Genomic DNA, 12,909 nt, shown 5'->3' on the forward strand with positions numbered 1-12,909 from the left:
TACATGCAGGCAGACACATTAGGTCACATGCTCAGCTGGTGTAAAGTTTTGATTCAGCAGCATGGCTCATGTACTCCAGCTGAGGACAAGCCTCTTTGTTTCCATTTCTTATATGTAAGGAAAACTCACCACCTTGTATCTGCAGTTCCGAGGAAGGACCAAGATGAAGGTTTCATCTTGTGTAACCACAGTTCAACCAGGAGCTCCCAAGCTGCTAAATTAAATTTCTTTTTGTTTGCCACAGGGTTAACACAACCACACTGACAATGAAACTTGACTCAGATCATGGTGAAATGATGCCAAAAGAACTGCAGAATTGGGGTTTCTCAAAACTCATGGAGGGCTGCAAGGAAGTTAAAAGAAATGGAAGAATACAGTGACCAGTGGAGTTGAGGTGTCACAGGTCAGAATTGGACCTCATCCTGTTCACCTGGCGGAAGCACTGCCACCAATTTCACTGGGCAGTAGATCAGTCCTACAGAGTTTTTGAGGGAAGTTTGCCACTGGATTTTGAGATGGAGGGAAAGAAAAGCATGGACAGGGGAAAATATGGCTTCACTACCTGTACAAATGCTAGCTTATCACTGCCATATACAGAATGAAGAAAGTGGGAGCACAACAGAACTTTAAGAGCTTACTTTTCTCTGATGGCTGCAAGTCATAGAAATCTGTGTTCTTGGCTCTTTTCCTTGAAAAACATTTGTCTTCTGATAATGAGGAGGAGACAAAATAAGGCCATTAATCAACAACATATTACACCTCAGGGGTCACTGTACTCACCTACACCCTAAGCTGGCATTGTTTCCCCTTATTGCGGCTGAAGGATCAACAGCATTTCTCCCCAATGGGTCTTCTGGAAGTTTTGACAGGCAGGTAAGCAGCTCATTAAGATCATCAGCTTAGAAGGTCGCTGGGTCACTGATTTCATCACCCAGCAATTATGACCCACCATGAAATACACAGTCAAGCCCAGACAGCTTCACAAAGGTCATGTATTTATCACTGTCTGCGAGTTCAGCGGTGTCATTCTACTGTCTTACCCAGCAGAGTAATGGCAAACATATGCTAAGGTAATCAGGGGAAAACATATCTTCAGGTGAAAACCTGGGAAATGCATCTAAGGATGCTTGGGTTTTCAATATTGATTTTAATAAGGCAAGAATTAATCTATAATCACAAAATAATACAGAATAAACTCAATGCAAAAATAAAGCATCTGAATTACAAAAAGAATTAATGCAAAAAAAAAAATTGCCTTAAAGCTTACAACTACCCTGTGCTTGGGGTATTTTTTATAAAGGAGAGCTAAAATGAAGAGCAAAGAGAGACAATGTCATTTAGATATGGAAATCAGTATATCCATACTGAGCAGATGGCTTGTTATACTATAGGTATTGTTAGAGGAATGTCTGAAGAAATGACCCGACCTGTCATCAGAAACTCAGTCTTCATTCTACATGGTTAGATGAGATTGAAACTTGATGGTCTCTCCAAGACATCATACAGGAAGGAGCAACAGTATTTAGCTTTTATTTTCTGTGGCTGACTACAGCCAGCAGAGCACTGTAGAGGGACACATTTCATTTGTGCAAGAGTGGTCAGTGGGACTTCCTGAAGTCAGCTCCCCTTCCCTAGTCTTCCTTGAGGCAGATCTCAACAGGCAGTAGTTTTCTTCTTGAACACAGTTGTAGCTGGAAAACCATCTCATCTGGCTGTTCGATTAAAAGGTGGAGGACTGTGCACTGAAGAGGGCTACTCTTGTCTGAAACCACTCACTGAAATCGTCTTCTGGCATCTGCACAATACTTTCACGTACAAACTGAAACAGAAAAAGGTTCTTTCCTGAGCTTTTGATTTATGTGTAAGAGAGAGATAACGTGGGAAAATTTGACCATTGTGACAACAGAACAAATGTAATAGCTTTTGCAAACAGTTAGTACAGTGCTTTTTATCACCAGAACATTTTTAATGCAACTTTCAGAGCAGCTGAATATGCTCTAAAATGAATTAAAAGGAAAACTTGACAATCTTTATTGCAATTTATATCCTGAATCCTTCTAAGTCAAGTCTTTGTGTTTTAAACTTGCAGCTGTCTTCTACCTACCATTGCAGTACATACATTAAAGCAACTTGAAGTTAAATAAGAACTTCATCTGGAATCTCTGTCAGTATCAGCCAGGTCATATTCAATGATGCACTTCTTCCTCCTAAAATGTGACAGTTTCCTTTATCTATTCATCAGAAGGAGCACCAAGGTCCTTCTTCCTCTGTGGCTATTTTTTGAAAGATGTATAAATAAATAGATAGGAGATTCAGCTGTGCTCACATGTTTTTCTCCATTACTACTGCACAAATATGAGGGAACAAAATGCAAAGGGAGCAGAATGGAAACAGCAAAGAAATACATCTAAACCCAGCAAGCAACAGAGACATATATTGAACATTAAGACAAGGCTGCCCCTCTGGTTATGACTATGCAAATTAGTGCACAAGACAAAATGGCTATTTTTATAAGACATCAAGAAAGTACAGGTTGTCTGACCTTGACACGTTGGGTGCTAAACCTCTACCTTTGTAAGGCATGGTAACACTCAGTATGTGTAAGATGCACAGTAACCTGCTGCCTCTCAGAGATTTCTGTAGGTCTTGCAGATTAGGGCAAATAACTGTCATGAGAATAAAAACCACAAGGTGGCACCATTGCCATTTTTTCTAAGTTAGTTACCTGGTTAGACTACATAGTGGTATAGATTCTAAATGTATTCTCTTCCCTTTCTTGTGTCCTTCCTCTTCTGCCAATTGCTTCTAGAACTACAAGAGTTGAGCCCAACTTAAGAACTTGAGAAGCAGGTGTTAATGTTGCTAAAGCAAAACAAAGATATCTGCAGAGTTCCTGGATCAGTGATGTAACATTACTTGAATAGCTCATGGATGTAACTACTGGGAATGACGGGTCTTTTCAGGGCACAAATTAATGTTTCTCTTCAAGTGTCCTAACAATTTATGACAGATGTCACTATCACTGTGATGGTAAATAAATCAACAATGACATAATAATAAAATGATACTGATTAATAATCCAATGCTTGTCATAATATCTTTCTTCTGAGGCGTTCAAAGTGCCTTGTGAAAGGTGAATAGTAGCATCTTCATTTAGTGAGATCCTAAATGATTTCATCTGGTAACTTTCCGTTGCATGAATTTCACCCATAGGTGCCTGCTCTCCCCGCCCTCATCACACAGAGAATCAAGAACTGGACTCATCTCACCTCCACAGCTGCAGCAATTTCTGGAGAACACAGCTCCCACACCTGCAGATCAGCCAGAGCCTTAAGAAAGGTGTCTGGATGAATTTTCAGGTCAGGAGTCTTGCCATATTTTTCTAGTTTCTTTAAGATTTTCTGTACATAATGGTCACTCTTCACAGACTCTGGGAGTCTGGCAAGCAATACAGGAAACCTTTTAGCAGAAAGAAGAACAGCAATAAAAGAGAAGCCATGGGAACAAATGCATATCTGATTAATAACTCTGGGTCTGCCTGGCATTTCTCCCACTTCACCACCTCCGTAACTTCCATGGAAAAATGGTTCTTTGGGGACTGCAATACCCGGTGTAATTCCGAGTGAATAATGTGAAAGAGCTTTACTTTATTGGACTTGTGCACCAATTCCCTTTGCAGAGCATTGAAATAGATGCTTCTTCATTGTTCATTTAAATTTTGGATGACAGACTTGGGTATGAGAGGAAATAATAAAATCCTAACAAATATTTCCATTTTACTACATATTTGTCCTCTTCATCTTTTCTGTATTTATTTTGTTTAGCCTCTACAGATTTTCCGGTGCAGTCAGTGCCTGATCTGAAACACTTTCTGATTCTCTTTACTATCCCTTTTCCCTGGGCTATCATCATTTTTCTCTCTCTATGTGCTGACATAAATCTCACTGATGTAAGTGCACTGTAACATGCAGTCTTTACCATCTCACTCTGAATATAGAGATACAGAAGGAGAATTACACATTACAATAAAAATAAAACTCTTGTGAAAAGCCTGCCTTTTTTTTTTAATGTTCTGTATAAATTCTGCAGTGCTGCTGTGACAGTCCTGGAGACTGATGTTCCAAACCTTTCTAGACTGTGCATGACTGGGGTGTGCTGTGGCTTTCATTGCAAAGGGCTGAGGATTTGGCAACACATCAGCAGGAAGTGCTGCCTCCCTCTGGTTTAGGACACATGTTACTGGGACAGCAGGAGAGGGTTGAGGAATTTCCTCCTTAAACCAGTGAAAAAGGAAACATGTAGGTTCTTGCCTTCACTAGGGCCAGTTCTACACTCAGTAGTACACTGCTGGTATGGGTATGGCTATATAGCCAACTCCTTATTAGCACTGGCTAGATTACCCAGGTTACCGTAATCACGTCACACACAAGCCTTTTATAACCCATCCATGCATTAAGTTATTTTATTTGAGAAAGGAAACTATGTTTAGCGTACTCTTACATTGCACTGTTCATATTTTATTTTTTTTTTTTTTTTCACACCTCGAGAGAGATAAGACAACTACGCTGACAGCATATACTAGGAAAGCGTTCCTACTGTGATTCCGCTTTTTTGGCAAGGCAGCGTTTGCAAGAGTATGGGAGAAAACAGCACTATTGTAAATTAAAGAAGTGGCACGGTGAAAGCAATTTCTCTGCCATGACTCGTGTCTCCACAAGGGGGTTGACCAGCCTTGTCAGAGATCTCACTCTTCATACCCCTCATGGATAGCACTTTGCAGAACAGGCCTGGCATAGAAAGCAGTACTCGACTAACTACGCTGGCACAGTCAAAGCAAGATAGCCTCCTCACTATGGAAGCACGATATTCATATGAATGAACAGCAGACTTGTAGTACTATTCTTGCATAGGAGGAAAAGTAAAAAGCTATATTGGTATAGTCTCCTTTATACTCGGGGAGCTTTGCCCAAATTAAGGCTTTTTCTAGAGGAACAATAAGTATAAAAGCAAACCCACATCCACTCCAGTTTCAGGGCTTATTTACATGCCTGATATTAAATTTGGGGGACAGCTGGAACATATATGTTTGACAATTAAAACCAGAGTTCTGCTAGATAGGTCAAGACTAGGTTTATTCATTAATGCATGACTGATGTGCTCCTGATATGTCCTGGGCCACCTGCATTTTGGACCTCAAGATTAGAAATGGACTTTTCATTATCTCAAATTATGAAGGACAGAAGGCTTACTAGCAAGGAGAGCAAAAGAGGGCAGGCTGAAAAAAAAACCCCATTCCATGCAGCATGCATAGTCTGTAATCCCATGTCCAAGGAGTTCTCATGGACAGGGCAGTAGGGAACATGCTGTGAGGTTGCTGAGGTATTCTGGTAGGCTATTTCTAGTGTGTATCTGGAAGCTGATCACTGGATACAGCTAATATCTTTTCAAACATAAACCACTAGTAATTTGCAGAATTGCTCTGCTGGGAAGCATTTAGGTGATTACTCTACTTGCCATTTTAAGTGTTGCAGTATTAGCCATATGCAGTTCAAACATTGGCAGCGAAATATTTTTCTTTTTAACATGGATGAACAGCTAGAGTCAAAGTCTCCTTTGCCATCAGTTTTAGTACTGTGAATATTCAGTTCAGTAAGAAGTTGTGACTAACCGATGCACATTTATATAACTTCTCTCATCTTCAGGGTACAGTGTGTTTTACATACTTCCTGGTAGAAGAAGTCTCCTATAAAGCTGCACGCTGGGGAGGGTGTGAGAATGCAAGGACTGAGTGCTTTTTGCTGAATATCACTGGAAAGGAACTCTTCGTTATCCCCTTTCTTACCATTTCCAATTAACCTATTTACTGAGCAGGCTGAGATCTGCTCCTAGAGATCATATCTGTATTTTTGTTGCTACCAGTTTGAAAAGCCTGCATTTCCAGCAACTGATTCAATGGTTTCTAGTGATACTTTGCTTTGAGAAGGTAAAAAAGAATAGAAAAAAAGCTTTTTGTACTAAAGACAGAACTCTGGGACCCTGACCATCTCATCTGAAATGAGGGTTTCTGTGCCCCCTTACCAGTTTGGTCCACCTTCATCATGTTCTCTTTCAGCTCTCATGCCCAGCTGTCTTATTCTTTCCATGTCTCTTCTGAAATACTTCAATTGTTTCAAAGCCTGGTATTTTTGACAACATCGCTCTTCCTGCCTCCTACAAAAAAACCTTAAAAGTTACAGCTGTGTTTTAAACATTACCATACTTCTGCATAGTTAACTGGGAGGATACTAAGGAAGGCAGAAAACAATCAATGTGAAGAACACATTGTATGTTCAATCTGTGGACACTAATAACAATTTTTGCTTTTGCAGTTTTCTGTATACATTCATATTTCTACAAACATATTAAAAAGTGTTTACGTTTTATATCAAGTCTAGGCTGTAGGTAAGAAACAAATTTCAGAATCAAAACATTTAAACTGAAATTCAACCACCACTTTCTATCAGGTATCCACTGCTTAAAAACAAACAGAATTCTGTATAGTGATTTAGGATAAAATATTATTTAAAATACAACAGAAGAGATGTGGAATAGAGTGACCTGAGCTAGAATTTTGACACAGAGATTGGGCTCATGTATGCATTCCTACAAAAAGTACTACTGTGTTATAGCAAAAATTAACATCTGCTTTACTTTCCAGTAAATTACTTATACTATATCCTGCCAAACTGAGGTTTCATCTCCAAATGCTGATCAAACAGAATATGCTTGAGTGGCTGTATGGAGAATGGTAAGATAGCTGCAAGTAGTAAGTTTCCATCTGACTAGTCCTTCCATACTGCAGGATGCTGGAATGATTAGCTCCTTATGCAGTCACAGCAGCTGTTCAGGGAAGAAAACAAGAACCCTGCTCCAGATAAAGAAAGCTCTGAGGACAAAAAAAAAAAAAAAAAAAATCTAAGTACAAAATGGAATAGAAGAATGGAAAGAAGAAGGAAGTGAGAGGGGGAAAAAAAACTGTGTCTGTAACACCCTTCAGAACAGCAATATTGAGAAGGATCTTGGGTCTGATGCTTAGTGAGACAAAAGAATTTGCACAAACATCACAGATGAATGTTTCTAGGTGAAAGGAAAAGGATGACAGGCTTCAGCTGGTCAACAAGGTAGAAATGTCACTGATCTGGGAAAAGGCCTTGAGAGAGGACATTGCAACTGTTACTATGAGAAGAATCAAAATAAAGTTGAAGAACAATACAGTGATCTCTGAACTGAAAACACAAGACATCCATATAGATTGTATGTGGACTGAATTTATTATTCTGTCTGTGGTGAAAAGGACTATGATGTCCAAAGTAAGTATATCCAATGTTTTTAGCAAAACTATTTCCAGAAAAGTCATTCAGAAATATCCCAAAACACTGCTCTAAATATTTAACCTGTAAAATATTTTTTGTACAGTCATAAAACTTTCTATGATAACCCCTATATTCTTATTTTAATGCCAATCAATATAAATGCATCTTTAAAAGGCCTGAAAACAAGTCCTAAATCTGGTCAGAAGCAAGGTGTGTAGTGTTTTAAGAATATACAGAAAACAGTCTCTTCCTACCTCTCAAGGCTCACTAGGGTATTATGTAAACCACAAGCTGCTTCTTCACGTACTGCTGTGAACTTTTGCCTCATATCGGCACACAAGTTAGATTTGCTTTTAATGAAAGAGCTGATATGGCAGCTGCAATTAAAACACAGAAAACTGGAATTAACATCTTGTGGTAAGCACCTATGTTGCTCAGAACACACAGTGATGTGAGCCCACATAAATTTTGAGATTTCCTTATTCTCAGTAAAAATCCAAATTTAATAGCATTTACAGTTTTTTTTTTCAATTCATCAAATTGATGAAAGAATTTGATTAATTAAAAAAAATTGTAAATAATATTAAGTTTGTATTTTTACTGGTTTTTCAGTCACATCCTTCCAGGAAAGTGCCTTTGCATTGCATTGAAATGTACTAAACGTGCTGCAAGGTTTCACTGGCCTGCTCTGGTCTCATGTAATAAAATGTTCTCTGACGTTTACATGCCAAATGCTTTTCACACATAGAGCTGAGTTTATACAGCATATAGCGTGCTTCAAAATCAGATTTGTACCCTTACCTCTGCCTTCTGGGCCTCTGTTTCCTTGGTATTATACTCTCTTGGTCCTTAGTGAATGGCACGTTTACTCTGTATTTCTTCTGAGCCACTGGCGGCAACAAACTGTAAGACACAACAAGGTTTTAAACAGTGTGCAGTATGCCTTCTCCAGAATGTGAAATATTCTACAGGTGCTGATAAAACGTTCTTAATATTACAGACTCACTGGTATAAATTTATTTCTCTTGACCTCAACTCAAGGGAAGAAATGTCTCGCAAAGTCTAGTTGTAAGAATGGTTTGTCATGTTGATCTTATAGCTGTGGAAACCACTACAGAACTGAGTAATGATGGAACACATCTAATGTAAGCTTAGGTGGAAATGTTATAGAGATACTACTGAAAAACCCAATGGTAGAAACAGAAACAATTCTACTGGAATAGGATAGACCATCGCCTTTTCTACAAAGCTGCTGGAGCATAAGATCTCTTATGTTTGCAAAGGCAAGATTCATGGGTATTTTCCATAAAAACCACACCGCTTGCACAGCAGTAAAATGGGCTATTCTGCCACCCAGCCAAAAAATGTAAATGTCATCTGAATTCACCGAATGCTGAATTCAGTTGTTCGGGGGAAGGGAAGGAGGGAAGGAGAGGGTGCGAAGAGAGCAAGAGAGGGCGCGAAGAGAGCAAGAGAGGGCGCGAAAGAGCACCAAAGAGCAGGAAAGAAAAAAAAGCATCAGCTCTGTCCTGATGAGTTGCTTCTCCTAGTCATTCAGAAACCCATCAGGTAACATACCGCTGCAGTCCTATCTTCTTAACCATATCTTCTTGTTTATGGACATCTTTTGACACCTCTTCATGTGTTATTTGGATGACTTTCTGTAGGGCTGATAAAAAAAGTTCTGTAGAAACATGCCAACTCAATAGTACATTCCTCTGTTCCTTGCAGAGAGGATGCCATATATGCTGGCCTGAATGAGACATCCTAAAGAAACCTGCTATTTAGTATTTCTAAAAATTTAAGTTTCTTCAAAAAAGCACAGCTTTTTAAAGAGGTTTCAAGATAGGTACCCAAATACGAATGCACGCAATTCATTAACCACTTTTGAAACACATAAGCTTTGTTCTTTCAGCTATGAAAAAAAACCCCAACCCATCAAGTAGAAGGTACTAAATATCTTTTACATTTGATGCTTATAAAAATAGTGTATTAGAAAAACAGGTAGACTTGAACAAACTATGCAGAAAGTCTATTTTCAGTTCCGTACTGTGCTGTTAGCATTCTACTGGCATAACTGTCAAGTATTCTGAATTTTGCCGTTGTTCTTTTAAATGTCATATGGAATTTAATACATTTAACATCAACAGGTATCTAATTACCTCTCTGTGTCTCCTTATCAGCATCCACTAAAACTTAAGACACGTCCTCAAGTAGCCCTTCATTGGCTATAATTTCCAGATTGTCCATCTTTGAGCAGATCTCTCTCACTAATAACGCTCTTTACGCTTTCTGCATTCCACTGTAATGTGAATGCTTATATTCTCCTCTACCTTGAATACCTGGAAAGCCAATTTAACTCACTGTTTTCCTTCAAATTGACATCTTTGTTTTCCTTCCCACTGCTGTTTCATTCCTGCTTTGATGCCAAACCCCTGGAGAGACACTGAGATGGCCATCTTCTCTGCATTATTCTTTCCACTCACTCATGCAGTAAAACAACTGTCACACTTGTTATTAAAAATCCCAGTGTTAGCTGTCAAATTCTAAGTCATCATCTGAGGCTCTCAATATGTCCTACATGGTAATAAGTGACATTTTACTGAGCACTCAACACCTTGAAGTTGTAATCCCCAAATTCAAAAGGTTCTTTTCCTACATTTTTGTTAAGCACCACATATAGTATAATAGAAAGTGACTGCTGAATGCTGACTGTGTTAAATAGCAGCACAAACTATTTCTACTTGTTAAAAGTACAGATTTGAATATTATACTGTGAATGTATAAATGTAAGACACAGATGGAACAAGTTGCTGGGCACCAGCTAATGGGCTAAAATTTTAAGAACCATGCTTATAATGACGATCCTCTATTAGCTGTGGCCAGGTGAGTTTCAAGAGTGCCAAGGTCCCAGTAAGAAACTCCTAAGTTCTAGCAGTGACTGGTTCTAATGATGGCTCCACTGTGACACATACTAGTCTCAAAGTATAAGCCTGTAAGATGCTGGCTACGCCACTGGACCTTATAGAGCTCTAGAGCTGAGGAGCAGTTTGAATACAAAGGCTGACTCCCACAGGGTCTGGGAACCTGACATCAATATAGGCAGGGAGCCTCTGCTCAAACTGAGCTAAGGCTGCATACAAATCTCATCTGTTCTTGGCATGCAGTGTCAGAACTCTTCTTAGAAGAACCCAGGCCTTTCTATTTATGGTTACCATTTGGGCAGATTGAGTAGCTGGATATCTGAAACCATCTACTGTGCAGATAATGGTGCCTTGGGGGAAGAGGGCTATACTAAGCCATGGCTGCATTTGATGTTTTCTCCAAGATCAGTTGAGTTGTCCAAAGCCAGTCCTGAAAGCAGTCCTGTTGGCAGATTTTGGAGGGAGATGACAGGAAGCAAACCAGGGCTAATACCACAAAGATACAGCTCCTCTTTTTGGTTGATCAACAGAAACAGAGGGCACAATACCTCTTTTTGGTTGATCAACAGAAACAGAGGGCACAATACCTCTCTGCCTTCCATTTTGTAGCATTAGAACCTGTTCTAATTCTCCATCTTGGAGAAGCTGGGAAAACAAATACTCAAGCCTGTCCATATTCATAATATTTTTGAGATACTAACCTCCATAGCTATAAGCTAGTCAGACATTAATTAGAGAAGAGAAAAACAGCAAAGAAGAAAGTAGTAATTTCACCTGGCCTTGATTTCTATGTCTTAGTTAATCATCTGTGAAATGGGGTACTAATATTTACCTGCTTTGCAGGGATCTCACCATGATAAATCAATTGACAAGACATTGATTAATCCCAAAGAAAAGCCCCAAATCCAGGTATAAGTTTTATAATGAAGATCCTTTGCACAAGTATAGTACCTCCTCTTTTAAAAGTATGTATTTGACTGAGAATTCAAAGCTAAGCTGATGGCCAGAAAGCTTTGAGCACAAAATCCAGTTAGTGTTTAATCTCTTAGATACAGGTCTCACATTTTACTTCTCCGTGTGAAGAAAATGTATGTCATTTGACCTGATCTGCATACATACATTCTTCATTACACAGTAATCAGAAAAAATTAGGCTCAGATTTAGTACATTTAGATCACATACTCTCTGTCTGCACAAAGAAAGGTTGGGTTTTTTTAAGTGTGGTGGAGGAAGCAAGCTTAGAACACTAATCTGCTTTGTAAAACCTTTGACTGATTAGGTGGCGACTGAATGATAAATGAGACTACCTCAGCAGTGACCTGTTGTTATACCACAGCTGCAAGGACTGCAGCTTCCACATTTTCCTTGTCAACATGATGTAACATTTAAACTTTTGGACTAATACAGGTTCTCATTCAGCCAACAGCATGGAAAAATCAAGTTGGTATAAGCAGACATTCTACAGCAGCAGTCCCCAAACAACAGCATCTAAATTATAGTTGGACAAAAGGCTTTATATCAAGTTATGAATTCTTTCTTAAAAGAAATCTTTCTTTAAGAGTCACACTCAGCTGTATCTACTGATTAGCTGCCTAGTACAGAATCTCTTTCCCACTTCTAAAATATATTTATATGCTTTCATGTGGGTTAGGGTTGTATGTGCTCTCAAAATTATGTCTGTATGAGTTACATGAAGCTTTGTGAATTTGGGGTGTAAGGCTACAGAGCAGCTGTACTTGTAATCCATTTCTGATTTGTCCATGAAGCATCCTATAATCAGAATCCTGGATTAAACATGATTCTAGCAGCTTCAGAATTCATTATCATCCAACCTTTGTTACAGAGCTGACCTGCAGAAATTAACTTCCCATATTTTTTAGAGCTAGGAACGTAATCCTTGAGAGGACCAGACTGGTAACTCAGGCCAGTCCCCTGAAATCGCAGGCAATCGTGTGATAGACATTGTTCCAAAGGGTACACTGAACATCCTTCCCCTACATCACATATACTGCAAGATATTTCTTTATGTCCTACAGCAAATGGAGGCTCCCAGCTATTACAGCTCTCAAGATTATTTTCAAATCTCATCTCACCCACAAACCAATTGTTCACCTATATCTGTAAACAAATTGCTTGAAATCATAGCTTTGAATTCTCCACTACTCCCATTCATGTCATAGAAGGGCCATTCAGCCGTGCTCCGTGACATGGACAGCAGCAGCTGCGTAGGTAGTATATGGTATTAGTGCAAGCTTCCTGATATATCCACCCAGCTTCTGGAAGTCTGAATCTAAAGGTCTTTCAGACACAGAGAATGTGTCCATTCCTTTACATTTAAGAGCAATTAATTGTTTTTTCTTCTATTCAGTTAAATTGTTTTTGGACTTGAATATACTTCCAGATATATACTGTAGCAATGAATTCCTAAGTTTAATCATGCATGAAAACACTTCCCATTGCTTTAAATTACCTGCCAGGTAATTTAATTTGGTGTGCCATAAATCTGGTGTCAAGGGAACTTGTGAATAACCACTCTAATCACTTCTTTCCATGCACTTCGTGATGTTACAGAGATCTGTCATAACCTTGTATTCAGACATTTATTTTCTGCACTGAAGAGCCCTAGTCTATTT

At 39.0% G+C, this 12,909-nt stretch overlaps 1 protein-coding gene across 1 annotated transcript in view; it reads right to left on the reverse strand.

Moving 5' to 3' along the window:
• Positions 1-648: 648 nt before the first annotated feature.
• Positions 649-12,909, reverse strand: part of CCDC60 (coiled-coil domain containing 60) — a 65,667-nt gene continuing 53,406 nt past the window's right edge. Inside the window, 6 exon segments of the mRNA XM_069795310.1 lie at positions 649-1,819; positions 3,270-3,459; positions 6,079-6,210; positions 7,607-7,729; positions 8,154-8,255; positions 8,931-9,021. Coding sequence (XP_069651411.1) covers positions 1,721-1,819; positions 3,270-3,459; positions 6,079-6,210; positions 7,607-7,729; positions 8,154-8,255; positions 8,931-9,021 — 737 coding nt within the window. The 3' untranslated portion in view covers positions 649-1,720.

This window comes from Haliaeetus albicilla, chromosome 10, assembly GCF_947461875.1.
Source record: "Haliaeetus albicilla chromosome 10, bHalAlb1.1, whole genome shotgun sequence".
In the NCBI taxonomy this organism is placed as follows: domain Eukaryota; kingdom Metazoa; phylum Chordata; class Aves; order Accipitriformes; family Accipitridae; genus Haliaeetus; species Haliaeetus albicilla.